This window comes from Apium graveolens, chromosome 3 (genome assembly GCF_009905375.1).
Source record: "Apium graveolens cultivar Ventura chromosome 3, ASM990537v1, whole genome shotgun sequence".
Classification (NCBI taxonomy): Eukaryota; Viridiplantae; Streptophyta; class Magnoliopsida; order Apiales; family Apiaceae; genus Apium; species Apium graveolens.
This window is the reverse complement of record NC_133649.1, coordinates 53908511-53924368: the sequence shown is the minus strand read 5'-3', so window position 1 is coordinate 53924368 and position 15858 is coordinate 53908511. Positions and strand designations below refer to the sequence as shown.

The window sequence follows — 15858 nt, the reverse complement described above, 5'->3', positions numbered from 1 at the left end:
TGATGGATTAGAAAGAAATCAAATCTCAGCACTTAGGACTGCAATCTACCAGATTGGAAGTCAAGATGAAGAAATGAAGCAAGTCAAGGCTACATTAGCTCAAGTCCTGAGAAATGCAGAAGAGAAGCTGATATCAAACTTTGTCAAGAAACATTTTGGATTCAGATTGATTCAGTAAGATTGGTAAAAACTGCAAAGACTGTAAGTTGTAGTTAGTTGTCTAAATAAACTCTCATTGCATTTGTACTTAAATGTTTATGACATCATTAAATCTATTAACTTGTATATTTTTCATAATTTACAAGTTGGGGGAGATTGTTAGATATATTTGTGATGTCATGTCTAATCTGTTGTGTTTAATTTCAGCACTTAATATCAGGACTTATCAGGACTTACTGGAAATCAAGACTTACTGAAGTTAGAACTTATATCAGAACTTAAGGCCGTCAGGATTTATATCAGGACTTAAGTGCGGGTACTTCAGATAAGGAATGCGGCTGATTTACAGGAGATGATATGGACTAAAATAAAAGAAGATATGTATGAAGAGTTCGACAACTAGAAGACTTGTAGAAGATAATATCTGATTGGTATATTTTAGGAGACATAATTATATTCCATATCAATTAGAAGATATCTTGTAACTGTGTACTATACAAACACAACTTAGGGTTTACACTATAAGTGTTATCATTCACGAGAATATTATTCATTGTAACCTAGCAGCTCTTAATGATATTGTTCATCACTGAGAGAGTAGTTTAACCTACTTTGTAACAGAGCTTATTATATTGAATAAACTTGATTACTGTTACATACTTGTGTTCTAAATCGATTTGATTGTATAAACACTATATTCAACCTCCTTCTATAGTGTTGTGTGACCTAACAGTTTAAGCTAAGACATGGCATTAAATCATTCCACCGTTTCGGAGAGAGTGGTTCAGTTGATATACATGACATGAAAAATAAATTAGAGTCCACAAGGAAAAATATAAAATAGTTACCTATAAAAAATATTTTCAATATAGACGAAACTGGTTTGTTTTACAGGTTACAAGCTGATCATTCTCTTGCTACAAAACAGCTTGAAAGAAGAAAACAAGATAAATAACGACTCAAAATTGTTATCTGTTGAGGATGGCTCTGAAAAAATTCTTTATAGATTATTGGAAAGTATGCAAACCCACGCTGCTTCAAGAATGTTAACATGAAAATCTTGAATTGTCACAATCGTACAAACAAAAGAGCATGAATGACAATTTTTTTTTTTTTCTGAATACATTTGTTGGTTTGATAATAAGATAAAGGGCATAAAAGTTTTATTTGTGGTTGATTATTGTCCAGCACATCCAAAAATCATTAAATGATTGCAAAATATTGAGTTGATCTTCTTGCCACCAAGCGTGACATCCAAAATTCAACCTTGTGATGCTAAAATTATAAGAACTTTCAAGATGCACTATTGCATGTGATTCTATCACGGGGTAGTGGAATGTTATGAGCTAGGACGATCTGATCCATGAAAGATTAATGTTTTAGATGCTATCTGTTATGCAGTCTCGATTTGTACCATAAATGTAAACAAGAGACGATGACAAATTGTTTTAAATGCTATAAAACTTCTTCAACCCATGAATTTTTAAGCAATTTAAATGAGCATACAAATCCTAAAATTCGTTTAGCAAATAAAGTTTTCAACCATATAAATGATCCAGTTTTAAAACAACACGCATGAGCTTTTGGATGAACTATGAAAGATTAGAGATGAGCTTCAAAAAGATTTGAACTTTATGAAAAAACAGACAATAATGAAACCATATTTTACAACGTTGTAATATAAATATTTTTATAACTATGCAGAATTATTAATTAATAAAATTATTGGGACTATGTATTAATAAAGGATTTTCTCTAAAAAGTATCATCTTATTATTGTATCAAAATTTATAAATTTTTTAAACTCGCCCAAGTCGGGACCAGAGAAATTTATTATCTTGGACATGTTATTAATTTATAGAGTATTAAGAAAGGAGGTTTTATTGTATAGTGTTAAATGAAAAACCAAAAAGATGTTATGGTTTCTCTAAATCTTGTAATCTTGTATTCTTCAATCCAATTGCGGACCGGTTTTCAGATATTAACGACGAGTCAGATTATTTCATTTTAAAATTTTTGGATCGTTGTTTCTGAAAAAATATGTGAATTCTTCTTGGATCACCGATGCGATTGAGAGATGTGTCTGCTACAAGTTTTGGCGTAGGTTTTATCATTAAAACAATGATTTCTTTTGTGTGATGAATCCGTATGATTCATTAGGGCCATGGTGATTAGGTTTTTTTGTGTATTCAGAAATAGTAGATTACCATGAATTGTTGTTTATTTTTTTTCAATATTTAATTATTCTTTATATACTCAACATCCTGTTAAGGGAGCGAGCACATGACCGTTACACTAATAGATGTCGGGTAAATCTATATTTTTTATTAGATCATATTAGACTATTACTTTGAAAATATATAAAATCACTTAAGCTCGTTTGACTAATAAGAAAAAATCAATATTTTTTCTCATACACACATACATATATACATACATACACATACACAGACATATGAACTGTTATTAACAAACACTGATCTGTTCGACTCTAAATTAAATGTCAGTGTATATGTATCGGTGCGTTCATTTCGCGCTAGTTTTATATTGCATTGTCTTGTTATGCAATAATATCATCAGTTCTCTTTACTATATTGTTTACGAAATTTCTAAATTAGAAAGCTAATTTCACAAGATAACTGTAATTTGTAAATATGAAAACCAACTTCATCGATAAGTGAATTCGGTTAAAGAAATCCGACCAAATGTATGTTTTAACTTAACTCTCATCATCTTATCAAATTAAAGTTAGTTACATGAAATTTACCTTAATTTTATTATTAACAATTAACAAATTTATAAAATTAATCTTAACCATCAAAAAGCATGATCGAAGGTTGAAACTCCGTGAAAGAATTCTCCCCGTCTCTCCGTAAGGAAATAAATATATACAACAATTGACATTGATTATTTGATTGAAACCCATTACTCTTGAAGCCCACACCGACTCAAGTCCAAGCCCAACACTACCCGCTATATGACCTCACTCATTATTACATTTCTTCCCTCTTTCTGAATTTCCTGAGCTCTAGGGTTTTAATTTATCTTCACAAACACATCTGTATCTCTAAATTAACCTCTCCACACAAACCCTAGCTGCTCAATTCGAGCTTTTTCAAGCTCAATCATGCCGCGGCGAGACGTGGACGACGACGATCTGGAGCCGGAAGAGGACGAGGAGGTGTTCGAAGACGAAGAAGAGGACTACGACGATTACAAGACCGGTCGGAAGCGTTCGAGATCGCAGTTCATTGACGATGCGGCGGAGGAAGATGAGGATGAGGAAGAAGAAGAGGAGGAAGATGATGATGATGAGGATTATGGTGGCGGTGGAAGAAAAGGAGGTAAAGGCGGTGCGCCGAAAGCCAAGAAGCGGAGTTCGGGTTCGCATTTTTTTGATTTGGAGGCTATGGTGGATAGTGATGAGGATGATGAGGAAGATGAAGCAGAGGATGGTAAGTTCTTTCTCTTGGAGGCTTGTTTCGATTTGTTTTGTTGTTTAATAGGTGGAATTGGGTAAAGGTTGCGACTTTATGTTGATTTGAATTTGGTAGGGATTATTTGGTTTTAGAATTTCGGAAGTCGATTATAATTACAGGGAGCTGTGAGTAATTGAAATTTGATTTTGTTGCTAATTTTTTTTGGTTAGTAGGCAGGATTTGGAAAATGGTTTTTTAGTATTTAAGTGATTTTGATAAGAAAGAATAATTTGAAAAGAATCGAATTAAGATGAGAATCTGATGAGTTAATTTACAGGATAGGTGTTCTTACAATTAGAATGTTTTTTTGATGATGAATTTGAGTTAAGCGGCCGTGGAGCGGAATATAATTAAATCAAATATTGGTCCATTTGTTATTATCTAGGTTGGACAGTTGTAGGTTCCTTTTGACTAGCTTATGTTTCTTGCGAGTAATGTCTTTGTGTTTCCTTGATAACATAGTATATAACATGTCAATAGCCCATCATTTTAAATATTTGGCACATCAAACAAGATAAAAGTCTGTATTGAGAACCCTTCAAAACGCTCTTTGCTCATTCCTGTCTGGGGCATGGTTCTCATCCCTCTTTTTACAATGCATAGTAAATTAATAATCGATATGGAAAAATATATTTAGTGTTTTGAAATAAAAGCATTTGCGTTAGTTCCTTTAGCATCGACTGTCAGCATCCTAATGATAACTTCTAGCAGACTTCCCTAATTTTCCTTGAAAACATGGAGTTATCCGAAAATGTAATGTTTGTAGGAAGGACCAGCATCACATCAGTCTATTAACACAAGAATCTGCATATCATATAAACTAATTCCATATCCTCAAATAGTAACAGCATTTTAATGTAAAGTTGAAATTGAGTAGCCAAAGTAAGATTTTTAACCTTAATATTTCAGTGTTGGTGTAAAATTTTAGTGTTTTTTAATATTATTAAATGTCCGAGGGATATTTGTTCTAAGAATAAAACACACGACCGGTATTAAATGTCACCCTGAATCATATCTTGTGGGATTGAGATAGTTTCATATTCTTTTGCAGGAATCGAACTTATTGGAATAATAAACATAAGTAGATAGGCAATTGCTACCAAATACATCTTAAGTTGTATTAAAATAATACAAACTGAGTGACAAGTAATTTTTGTTCTCCCCAGCAGTGTATTTTCTTAAATTAATTGCTTCCTAAATAATAAATTCTCATTTGCACGTATACCTAATTTTTTTTTATCTATATTCAAATAAAGCGCCTTTCATCAATGAAGCACGGTATATCCTTTTCTTGTGGTTACACTAGAAGTGTGCTCATGTATGGTTTCAGTTATTCCATACTTTTCTTATCGAATGTCATACTTACACTATTAAAGTGCCCCAAGGATAATATAGAAATCAACTATTGGAGGGAAATGAAAACAACAAATTAGATCTGGAATTAAGGAATTGAAGTACATGAATGATGTTTGCACCAACTTTGATGAATTTTCTAGTGTTACTATAAGGAGAATATAGATGTATCTTAGTACTATAGTATTGCTTATATGGAAGCTTTTATGTTTATTAATTTCAACTTTTATTTTTCAAACTTTTGAAATTTGAATTTCTTATTCATTACTGATTCTTGGGAGCAAAACTGTAGATTTCATTGTGGATAATGGAGCTGATCTACCTGATGATGAGGATACTAGACGGCTACATCGCCGACCTCTGCTTCCTCGTGAAGATGACCAGGAAGATGTTGAGGCTCTTGAGAGAAGCATTCAGGCTAGGTATGCCAGGTCCAGTCATACAGAATATGACGAGGAGACCACGGATGTAGAGCAGCAAGCTCTGTTACCGTCTGTCAGGGACCCAAAGTTATGGATGGTCAAATGTGCGGTATGATCAAAACAACATATTACTACCAATCTGGTTTGCTGCAGCTTCTTGCAGCGTGATGGTTTCATTAATATTTATGTTTATGCTTTCTAGATTGGCCATGAGAGGGAGGTAGCTGTTTGCCTCATGCAAAAATGCATTGATAGGGGACCTGAGCTGCAAATTAGATCTGTTATAGCACTTGATCACCTGAAAAATTATGTATATATAGAAGCAGACAAGGAAGCCCATGTTAGAGAGGTACGCTAGCTGTCACTAAGATTCAGTCATGTACAGAAGTGGATTAATGGTATTCTTGTGACAATGAGCTAGTTACCATTAAAATTTTTCCATTCAGGCTTGCAAGGGTATGCGTAATATATTTACAGGCAGTAAGATTCTGCTTGTTCCTATCAAAGAAATGACCGATGTCCTTGCTGTTGAAAGCAAAGCGATTGATATTTCAAGGGACACCTGGGTTAGAATGAAGATTGGGACTTACAAGGGGGACCTTGCCAAGGTACCTATGACGTCCTTGCAGTCATATTTTCATTGTTGTTCACATAAAATATGTTATACTTACTCCTCTACATATAGGTTGTGGAAGTGGACAATGTGAGGCAGAGAGTTACAGTCAAACTGATTCCGAGGATTGACTTGCAGGCTTTGGCAAATAAATTGGTATGTGCCAGTACTTTTTCTTTCTGATTTTTTAGTTTGCTGCAGTAGACTACACATTGACAGGTGGGTTCTTCTCTTTTCTATTTTTATGAAAAAGGTCGAGTTATCTCTCATATTTTGATGGCTTTTACATTCTGCGTCTAATTTTTGTAATTAACAGTGTCTCAGCAACTAAAATTGCATCAAGTCATTTTTGGTTTTCATTTTAGACAACATTTTTTCATTTCCCCTCGCAGGAAGGTAGAGAAGTTCCAAAAAAGAAAACATTTACTCCGCCGCCACGTTTCATGAATGTCGACGAAGCTAGGTAAGTTTGAATCTGTTAAATTAAATACCGACTTGCAAGTGTTACTTGAATTTCCTATCTGTCGTCTTCATCTTACATTTGTTCGGTTCCGTCTCCAGGGAAATGCATATTCGAGTAGAGCGTAGGCGAGATCCAATGACTGGTGATTATTTTGAGAACATCAACGGTATGATGTTTAAAGATGGTTTCTTGTACAAAACTGTATCCATGAAATCTATTAGCACCCAAAATATTCAACCAAGTTTTGACGAACTTGAGAAATTTCGGCAACCCGGTGAGAACGGGGATGGTGATATGGCTAGTTTGTCAACCTTGTTTGCAAACCGAAAGAAAGGTCATTTTATGAAAGGAGATAGAGTTATAGTTGTGAAAGGGGATCTGAAAAATTTGAAGGGGGTGGTTGAGAAAGTTGAGGAAGGCACTGTCCATATCAAACCATATGATGAAGGCCTTCCGGTAATGATAAAACTGCTCTTATTACTCAATTTAGTTTGTTTTTGGGGGAAATTTGTAAGTTGAAGATAGGTACATTTACAGTATGCTTTTGTTTGTCTAGATATGACGTGGTATTTATTATTTAATTATCAGAGTGGTATTTTTTAAATTATTGATGTGCATCTTTTATATTGTAGAAAACACTGGCTGTAAGCGAAAAGGAGCTTTGCAAGTACTTTGAACCTGGTAATCATGTGAAGGTGGTATCTGGTGCAACAGAAGGTGCTACTGGCATGGTAGTGACAGTTGAGAGGCACCTGGTCAATATAGTGTCGGACACTACTAAAGAAGTTGTAAGTTTTAAAATGTTGTCATTTGGTACTTTATGTATCATTTTTCCCTCTTAAATGATTGCTTTACCGACATGTTATTTTTGCAGATTCAAGTATTCTCTGACAATGTAGTTGAAAGTTCTGAAGTGACATCGGGCAAAACTAGAATCGGGGACTATGAGCTTCATGATCTAGTGTTGCTGGAGTAAGATTTTTGAATTCAAAGAATAAATAATTTCTTTATAATCATTCCAGTGCGCAATGTTGATTTAGTTTTCTGCAGCAATATGAGCTTTGGCGTGATCATACGTGTTGAGAATGAAGCTTTTCAGGTGACAATATTTTAATACGAGGAATTGGAATCATGATGCATTTTAATTAATATGCTTTTTAATATCTAAAATAATAAATCTCAGGTTCTTAAGGGAGTGCATGAAAGACCTGAAGTTGCACTTGTTAGACTCAGAGAGATCAAGTACAAGATTGAAAGAAAGAATTCAGCTCAGGATAGGTCACGGAACATAATAGCGGTGAAAGATGTCGTGAAAGTTCTTGATGGACCTTCCAAAGTAAGATTATCCGTCCAATCTTGTACATTCACAATTAATTTATGTTTATTCTCTCCATGTACTTATAAGTTTGCTTGTGTGCCAGGGGAAACAAGGGCCTGTTGAACATATCTATAAAGGTATCTTGTTCATATATGATCGTCACCATCTCGAGCATGCTGGTTTTATCTGTGCCAAATCCCAAGCTTGCATGGTAGTTGGAGGACGTGCAAATGGTGATAGAAATGTATGTATTTGTAGTTCAGTCACTTGATACAACAAGATATCTTGAATAGTTGTGTTCAGCTATATTCAATTTCCTCGAATTATGTATGTAGGGGGATCCAACCTCAAGATATCCGCTTAAACCTCCCAATCGTGTTCCACAATCGCCTGGTAGAATGCCTAGAGGAGGCCACAATAACTGTACGTTTCTAAGTTTGGGCCTCTTTGTTGTTTGCTAAATGTGTTTGGGTCTCTTTAGTTATTATGTTTAATGTTTATGATTAACACTATATTTCTATTGTTTATTTGTTTCAGCTTGTATTGTTATCACCTTTTTTGTTTACTTGCTATGGCTTTGTGTGTTTTTTTACTGAATCAAGCCAATAGACATCTAATATCTCTTACCATTAAATTGTTTTATTCTGCAGCCGGGGGTAGGTTTGGAGGTGGAAGAGGACATAACTCTCTGATTGGTACTAGTGTAAGAGTTCGCCTAGGTCGCTACAAAGGCTGCAGAGGAATTGTTAAAGATGTCAAGGGACAAACAGTTCGTGTTGAATTAGAAGCTCAAATGAAGGATGTAACAGGCTAGTTTCAATACATTAAAAGTTTTTTGTTTTTTGTTTGGTGTTCATTATCTATGAGTTATAGAATTATAGTGGATCATGTTGCTGTGTTCATGTTTGCAGTTAACCGTGATGAAATTGTTGATGCCGTGACTACACCAACTAATTCAACGCCGTTCCGGTAATGAAATCCCTACATTGTTTGACATCATCTCTAGAAATTCCTAGTTTTTTGACTAATTATGTTTTATTAGGGAGCCACCACGATATGGTGCGGGGAGTGAGACACCGCGATATGGTGCAGGGAGTGAGACACCGATGCATCCCTCTCGAACACCAATGCATCCTTATATGACCCCCATGAGAGATGCTGGAGGTTAGATATTCTATATGCAGCCGATTTTTTGCCAAGCATTAATATGCAATCATTTCATAATATTCTTTTTTTTCTGTGTTTTTGTTTCAGCTACACCGATTCATGATGGTATGAGGACTCCTATGCGGAATAGGGCTTGGAATCCTTACACACCAATGAGTCCTCCACGGTTTGTACTTGATTTCTTGCGACATATCTATATGCTGGAATATGTTAATTATTTTTAGACAATAGCATGGTATGAAAAAAGTTCATTGTCTGAATTATGTCATTCGATTAGCCTGCAGATGAGACTCAACTTTCTTGTTTCCATCCACGCACGGTCTTCACTTATTCCATAGGCCCACAGGGAGAGGGGGCGTAAATAAGTGATTAGTAGAATACTTTAGAGTAACTATATGAAAGTTGGGCTTAGTTCTGTACATAAAAAGAGAATGGAAAGCATCTTATAGCTGCTTTTAGTTTCACTTACACTTCTACTATACTGATAATGTTGTCGGCGTGGTAACTTCACATTTTGTACTTAGTTTTCAGTACTATGAATTGTATTTTCTGTGATCCAGAAACATAATGCTAAAGTTGCCTGAGCTACTTATAGTGGCAAATATGAGGATCATGTAAAATTATTCCTGATATCCTCCATATGCCATTAGGTGGAGTAGTTGTGTCTGTTGAACATGTTATTTATCCATGTTAAATCTGTTGAAGTGCCTTCTATGTATTTGGGGTTGTATATTTGATTTTCTGATTGTTTTTTAACGATTTGAGTCACTCAATTTATGTGCCTTCAACTGGGTTTAAATATTTGATTTTACTCGTTGGTAATCAAACAAAATAGGGATGACTGGGAAGAAGGAAATCCTGCATCTTGGGGGACAAGTCCTCAGTATCAGGTTAGTTATCCGTGCAATGTATAGTGCAGCTCATTGAAAATTCTGAAAAACTGGCATTATGTTGAAACTAAGTGCTATCTGTATAGCCGGGAAGTCCCCCTTCAAGAACATATGAAGCACCCACACCTGGTTCAGGTTGGGCCAACACTCCAAGTGGCAATTACAGTGAAGCTGGAACCCCAAGGGATAGCAGTCCAGCCTATGGTAAGAAGTTTAAAAATCTGTTTCTTCACTCTTGGGAAAGAAGCTGGAGAAGTTGACCACTTTTTTATATCAACATTTAGAATATTAATGTTTCCTTTTCAGCAAATGCACCCAGCCCATACTTGCCGTCAACTCCTGGCGGTCAACCGCCTATGACACCAAGTTCAGCATACCTACCTGGTACACCTGGGGGGCAACCGATGACACCTGGAGGTGGCGGGTTGGATATGATGTCCCCTGTAGTCGGTAATCTCTCTCTCTCTCTCATATACCATATTTCCCTCCAGCCAGTCATGTGCTTGCAGTGCAGGGGACCTAATATTGTTAAATCATAGTTTATATATATATATATAATATATATAAATGTCTTTAAAATTTGAGCAAGATGGATAAATTAAAAGTTTGTGCAGCAGATAAGAGTAATTTAAAAAAGAAGGCTTATAGAACATGTGCTTTGCACCATTTTACCTATCAGATCAATGAATAGATCTCTTTACTTGTATGATTTACATGTCCCAGACCCCCCCCCCCCCAAAAAAAAAAGATCTACTCTCTACTCAGACACAGGCCACCCTCTCTTTATGGATGATAAATGTGTTTACTGGGAACTCTCTAATGAAAGTTGTTTGGACTGCTTTTTTGGGTTGGCTCACATTTACATATTTCTTTGAATTTACCAGTGTACTCTGTAGTTTTTTCCTAGTTAAAAATAGCAGCTTAGTTCTAAAAGTTACTCTCTGGCAGGTGGTGATCATGAGGGTCCTTGGTTTCTGCCAAATATATTGGTTAACTTACGGAGGTCTGCTGATGAAACATCTTTAGGAGTTGTTCGGGAGCTGCTTGCGGTACGAATATCTTTGCAATTTTACTACTGTTGCATACCTATCCTACTAATTTGGGTTTATAAGTAACGGAATGTGTATGTATATACACTTTAATAGATCTGCATCAGTTATATTAAAGCTTTGTTCTTGGCCTGTATTAGCTCATGTTAAGGAGTATGAATTACAATAAAGGATGAAACTCAATATGAAAAATAATGTAGTTTGAAGATGTAATTATAAATTAGTATGTTTGCTTGCATGCCGTAAATAGTGTTTAGTGTATTTTATTGCATAATTAACATATTCTAGTACACGGTATTATTATCTCCTTGGTCATTCAATTGAATCAGGAAATTAGATATGTTGTCTATCACCTTTCAGTTTAATGTTTTACGATTACTCTTCAGCAGTGGTTTGAATGATTTGCGAAACATATAGTGCCCATCTAGTGTATACAGTAGAGTATTGACCTACTGTAATAAGAATTGACGTAAATGGAAATATGGAGTTAAATTCCAGTGATGCCAGGGTTTTACAATGAATGCAACTGTAATATTGAGGATATTCTGTAGGGTGTTACTGTCATGAACACAATGATTTGCAATTGTTTAATGTATATATATAACTGACACTAAACAAGTAAGACATTGGAGATATAGAGAGACTTAAAGACATAATTAGAGAAATAAAAGTGAGAGATGCAGAGAGATATAGAGAAGAAATCTTGAGATAGATAGAAGAACATTAAAGGATGAAAATGATGGATTTAACATGGATGTGAACTATTGGCTTTATGCCATGTCTTGAAGAGCAGGATGTTCAGTTGAGAGTGACGAAAAGGACTGAAATAAGCTGAAAAGAGAAATTAAGTACGTAATGGGGAAGCCAGTTTTTTCCCTTCTATGGAAGGAGGGAGAGATGGTGAAAGTCTTTGGTAGAGATACTTCAAATTTATACTCAATACAATTTAAGACAACTACTACTGTCATCGATGTATAGTAGACAATTACAAAGGCAACCACAACACTGCATTAGCTTATTTACCCCATGACGTAACCTATCACCTATGTCCTCGACCATTGGTGTTTTTTAACCTATTCTGTACGTTGCACGGAAACATCTTAGAATGTCATATAATCTTTTCTGGCTTGTTATTTTAGTTTTCATTCTTATTCTATATTGGTCAACATTTCCAGCTAATCAAGCTAAATTATAAAAATTTTAGTGGAAGTAAATAACAAAATGACTGTGCATGTGGTTACAGGATGGTTCCTGCAGGGTAGCTCTGGGTGCGAGCGGCAATGGTGAGACGGTCACTGTTTTTCCTAATGAAGTTGATGCAGTGGTTCCAAGGAAGTCGGACAAAATAAAGATCATGGGTGGTGCCTATCGAGGGGCCACTGGAAAACTCATTGGTATAGATGGGACAGATGGAATCGTGAAGCTAGATGATACACTTGATGTCAAAATATTAGACATGGTCATTTTGGCTAAACAAGCCTGAAGCAGATGATTCTCTACATATTAGTTTGACCTATGTTAGGGTCTTGTTAATTATAAAGGGTGAAAGACTTCATAATGTACATTTTAGTTGTCCAGTCTCAAATTTTGTGGAATTCTTCCTTGTTTTAACTTCTCAAATTTTCTAGGTAGCAAGCCAACAAGTTTAACTTCCTTCTAAATGTGAAAGCAGAAGAGGAGTGTGAAGAAATTTGAAACCAAAATACAGGAGGGATAGCTATAGTTTATTTGATTCCTTCATTTCTAGTTACCAGCTAGCTATCCAGTCTACATAATTAAATTGTAATGGAGGGTGTATATAGAATAATAAACTTCGTAGGTTTTGTTTACAAATATGTTGGTACTTAAACCAAGTTAAGAAGGGAAATAGTTTTCTTTTCGCAGACGCAACTGCACGTAGAATTTGATTACTGAAATAGTGAAATCAAAGATCGGATCTTGTAGTTGTGTGTGTATGATTTTCCGTGTAGAGTATTGGATATTAGGATTTGTGTTTTGGTGAGTACGACAGAGTTTCGTTTCCACAGAATTTTTAACGGCGGTTGTAAAACATTCTTAGTAGCATCGTTTGGTTGCAGGCTGAACAGGACTGGATGTTTGTAATCCAATTTTGAAAATGTACTCGGAACTGTGTTTGGGTCTATATGATAATATGATTTTAAGTGTATATCCATATTGAAGGAGTTTATGCATTTTAAATTAAAAAAATTATAAAAGGAGTTAAATTTTTATTTGTTTAAAATTTTCATGCTAACAGTTTTAGAAATGGTTTGGTTTTGACTTTTGAGCATGATCATTCTGAAAAATAAAAGCTAAAATTTAGAAAGAGTTTAAGGTGTCCCGCGGGCTAAAATGGGCTAAACGAACGGACTTCGTAGATTATCCAAACTGTTTGGGAGAAAATGAAAATGACATTTTCACTTCATAAATGGCGTTAAGTTGAATGTTGGGTGTTAGATACATTCGATTTTCATTATTCGCCATTGAATCATTTGCGATTATAATACCTTTATGTTTATCTTTCTTTCAGAAAATTTATGCTTAGTAGCTTAAAGTTTAAACAATATATTTATGCTTTTATTTTATATGACCATAATTTTCTATATTTGTTGTTAATTAAATAATCTTTTTGTAAATTTATTCTCCATTATTTAATTTTATTTATAATATTAGATTGAAAAAATAAAAAATTTAAATACATGATTACAGAATTTTGAAGTACTGCAAAAAGTCACGATAATTTAAAAGAAAAGATTATAATCATTTTAATTTTTTTAAGATATAAATTATAAATTATAAGTTATGATTACCAAACAGATTATCAACTTATAAATAACTTATACGTGAAATTATCTTAACACTTAAATAACTTATAATCTACGATATTCATATTACTTATTATAATTTACATTTTTTGAAAAATTTCAAATGGGGTAACTCTTTAATATAAAAGTTGGGAAGTGCGGCAGATCATTTAGAATTAAATCCAAAGTTTTAGGGTAAACATGAAGTAACAAACTCGCAAATTAAAAACAAAAATGTATTTCTAATTTAACCTGGGATATGATGATATGAATAGGCAGATTTTCAAAGTTGAGTGTACAAGTCAATAAAACTAGAATATTCGTTTATAATATGATACCTGTATTGTTATTTAAATCTAATAAAAGCTTTTTACTCAGACATCTAGAAGTTTTATTATTGTATTTTATTACACAACTGTATATTTTTGGTTTATATATTAAATCATAACAATATATTTAGTCGTGTTTTTCTTGTAATTTTCTCGACTTACTTGCATTTGTTGGTTCTATTTTGTTGTGTTTCAAAGTCTATTTTGGACAACACAATAGTCGGGGAAATAAGATGAATGGAAACTAAATGACAAGAAGCAGGATGCAATGTAAGACATGATATACCACGTGTTATCTTTTTGTGAGATAAATTTTTTTATTGTCTAAATTTCTTTAAGAATCTATTCCTCATGATAATCGTAATGATTTATGTATTAGTTAAGCATATATTTCAATTAGATGATATTTTTTTTTGGAATAAAGAAATTCTTGCAATCTCTATCATTTTGGGGAGTTGTATCATTTTTGCCAAAAATGGTTTATCATATGACAAAGATATTTTCATAGTATCATATTTGGTCGTGCGCAACTACAGGTGTCGTGCAATGCACACTTTAATTTACATATTTTAAGAATATGAGTTAGCCAAAAATTCTATTTTGTTAGAAGAAATTACTTTCTCAAAAAATTTAAAATTCTCTCGACTTTGAAGCAGCATCCCTTTTATCTCTGATTGCCTTTCATTGGCTTTCACCGGTTAAAAACCTTGATCTCTTCTTTTTATTATTGATAATTCATCTCTTAGTTCAAATCCTGTTAATCTTCAATAACTTCCCAATTTATTTGGATATTGATTGTCTCTCCTCATGAGAGTCTGGTTTTATTTGATTTTTTTGCAGTTCATCATGTCCCATATTACAAATCTGTGAAATTTTCATGGTGTTGATTCAGTGATAAAAGTTATTATGGTTATGTATTTGTGGTCGATTGCTCAAAATAATAGTTGGAGGATTATATCATGTATCAAAAAATCGCTTGGTTGTCTATCCAAGAACCAAGAATTCAACATGAATATAATTATGCATTTGTTCAATTTCGATCATATGTATATATGCTGTATGACTTTTTATTATTGAATTATTTTTTTACAAGAAAAAAAAATATATGTTAGCCATAAGTATAACCATGGGTGTTCTCTGTCCACTTTAGTTCAGATTTAGACGATAAACTGAAACAAAATTTTACACCGAGGAATCTTAAAAAATTCAAATTGACCCAACAAAATTAAATGAAATCATTTATTTCGGTTTTACTTGGTTCCGAATCTTTCGTTTAGCAGATTTTGGTGGTTCGCAATATAAAATAGTAAAACTTATAATATACATGTCCTTTTTGAAATTTCCTTCTTTAAGTACACATAAATTAATAAAAGTTTAATTCCTTCGTGATAGAGTAAACATGACTAACATTAATTAGTAACATTTACAACGATCAATTTAGTTTCCAAAAAATAAATCTGATATATACAATTATACTGAAGTCTTTAATATTATTTGAAGAGTAATACAAAATTGTTTCTATGACAAGTTGATGGCTGAATATTTGATAAGATTTAAGTGGCAAAACGGAAAAAATCGATAACTCACAAATCTATACTACACCGGAATGGGTATAATTTGTAATTTGGTTAACCCCTCATTTTGTTTATCCCTTTCAATCACGATCGTCGGATCATCTTCATCAAAGAGTCAGAGTCGTTAGTGTTGACAGAGGAATTTAGTAGCAATAAAATTCGAGGTTCGTAGCCGGAAACAAGATCGATGACGGTGCTTCTTCGTCGGAAAATATGAATAGTGTTCTTCGGGAAATGT

General features: G+C 33.8%; 1 protein-coding gene across 1 annotated transcript; it reads left to right on the top strand.

The window, feature by feature from the left end:
- Positions 1-3144: 3144 nt before the first annotated feature.
- On the top strand, positions 3145-12566 carry LOC141712284 (putative transcription elongation factor SPT5 homolog 1). Its single transcript, XM_074515157.1, has 22 exons — positions 3145-3614; positions 5284-5522; positions 5616-5762; positions 5860-6021; positions 6099-6182; positions 6419-6489; positions 6588-6945; positions 7122-7277; positions 7364-7461; positions 7540-7588; positions 7673-7825; positions 7911-8051; positions 8143-8230; positions 8458-8616; positions 8719-8776; positions 8850-8971; positions 9062-9140; positions 9810-9864; positions 9951-10068; positions 10171-10314; positions 10813-10913; positions 12157-12566. The coding sequence occupies exons 1-22, from the start codon at positions 3287-3289 to the stop codon at positions 12394-12396; spliced, it is 3150 nt and encodes a 1049-aa protein (XP_074371258.1). The 5' UTR covers positions 3145-3286; the 3' UTR covers positions 12397-12566.
- Positions 12567-15858: the final 3292 nt, after the last annotated feature.

What these genes read in the sequence shown, in the direction of transcription:
- LOC141712284 (XM_074515157.1), top strand. Translation starts at nt 3,287, where the DNA reads ATGCCGCGGCGAGACGTGGACGACGACGATCTGGAGCCGGAAGAGGAC. An exon ending in TTGAGAATGAAGCTTTTCAG is followed by an intron (nt 7,589 to 7,672) that starts GTGACAATATTT and finishes AATAAATCTCAG; the next exon opens with GTTCTTAAGGGAGTGCATGA. An exon ending in GGACAAGTCCTCAGTATCAG is followed by an intron (nt 9,865 to 9,950) that starts GTTAGTTATCCG and finishes CTATCTGTATAG; the next exon opens with CCGGGAAGTCCCCCTTCAAG.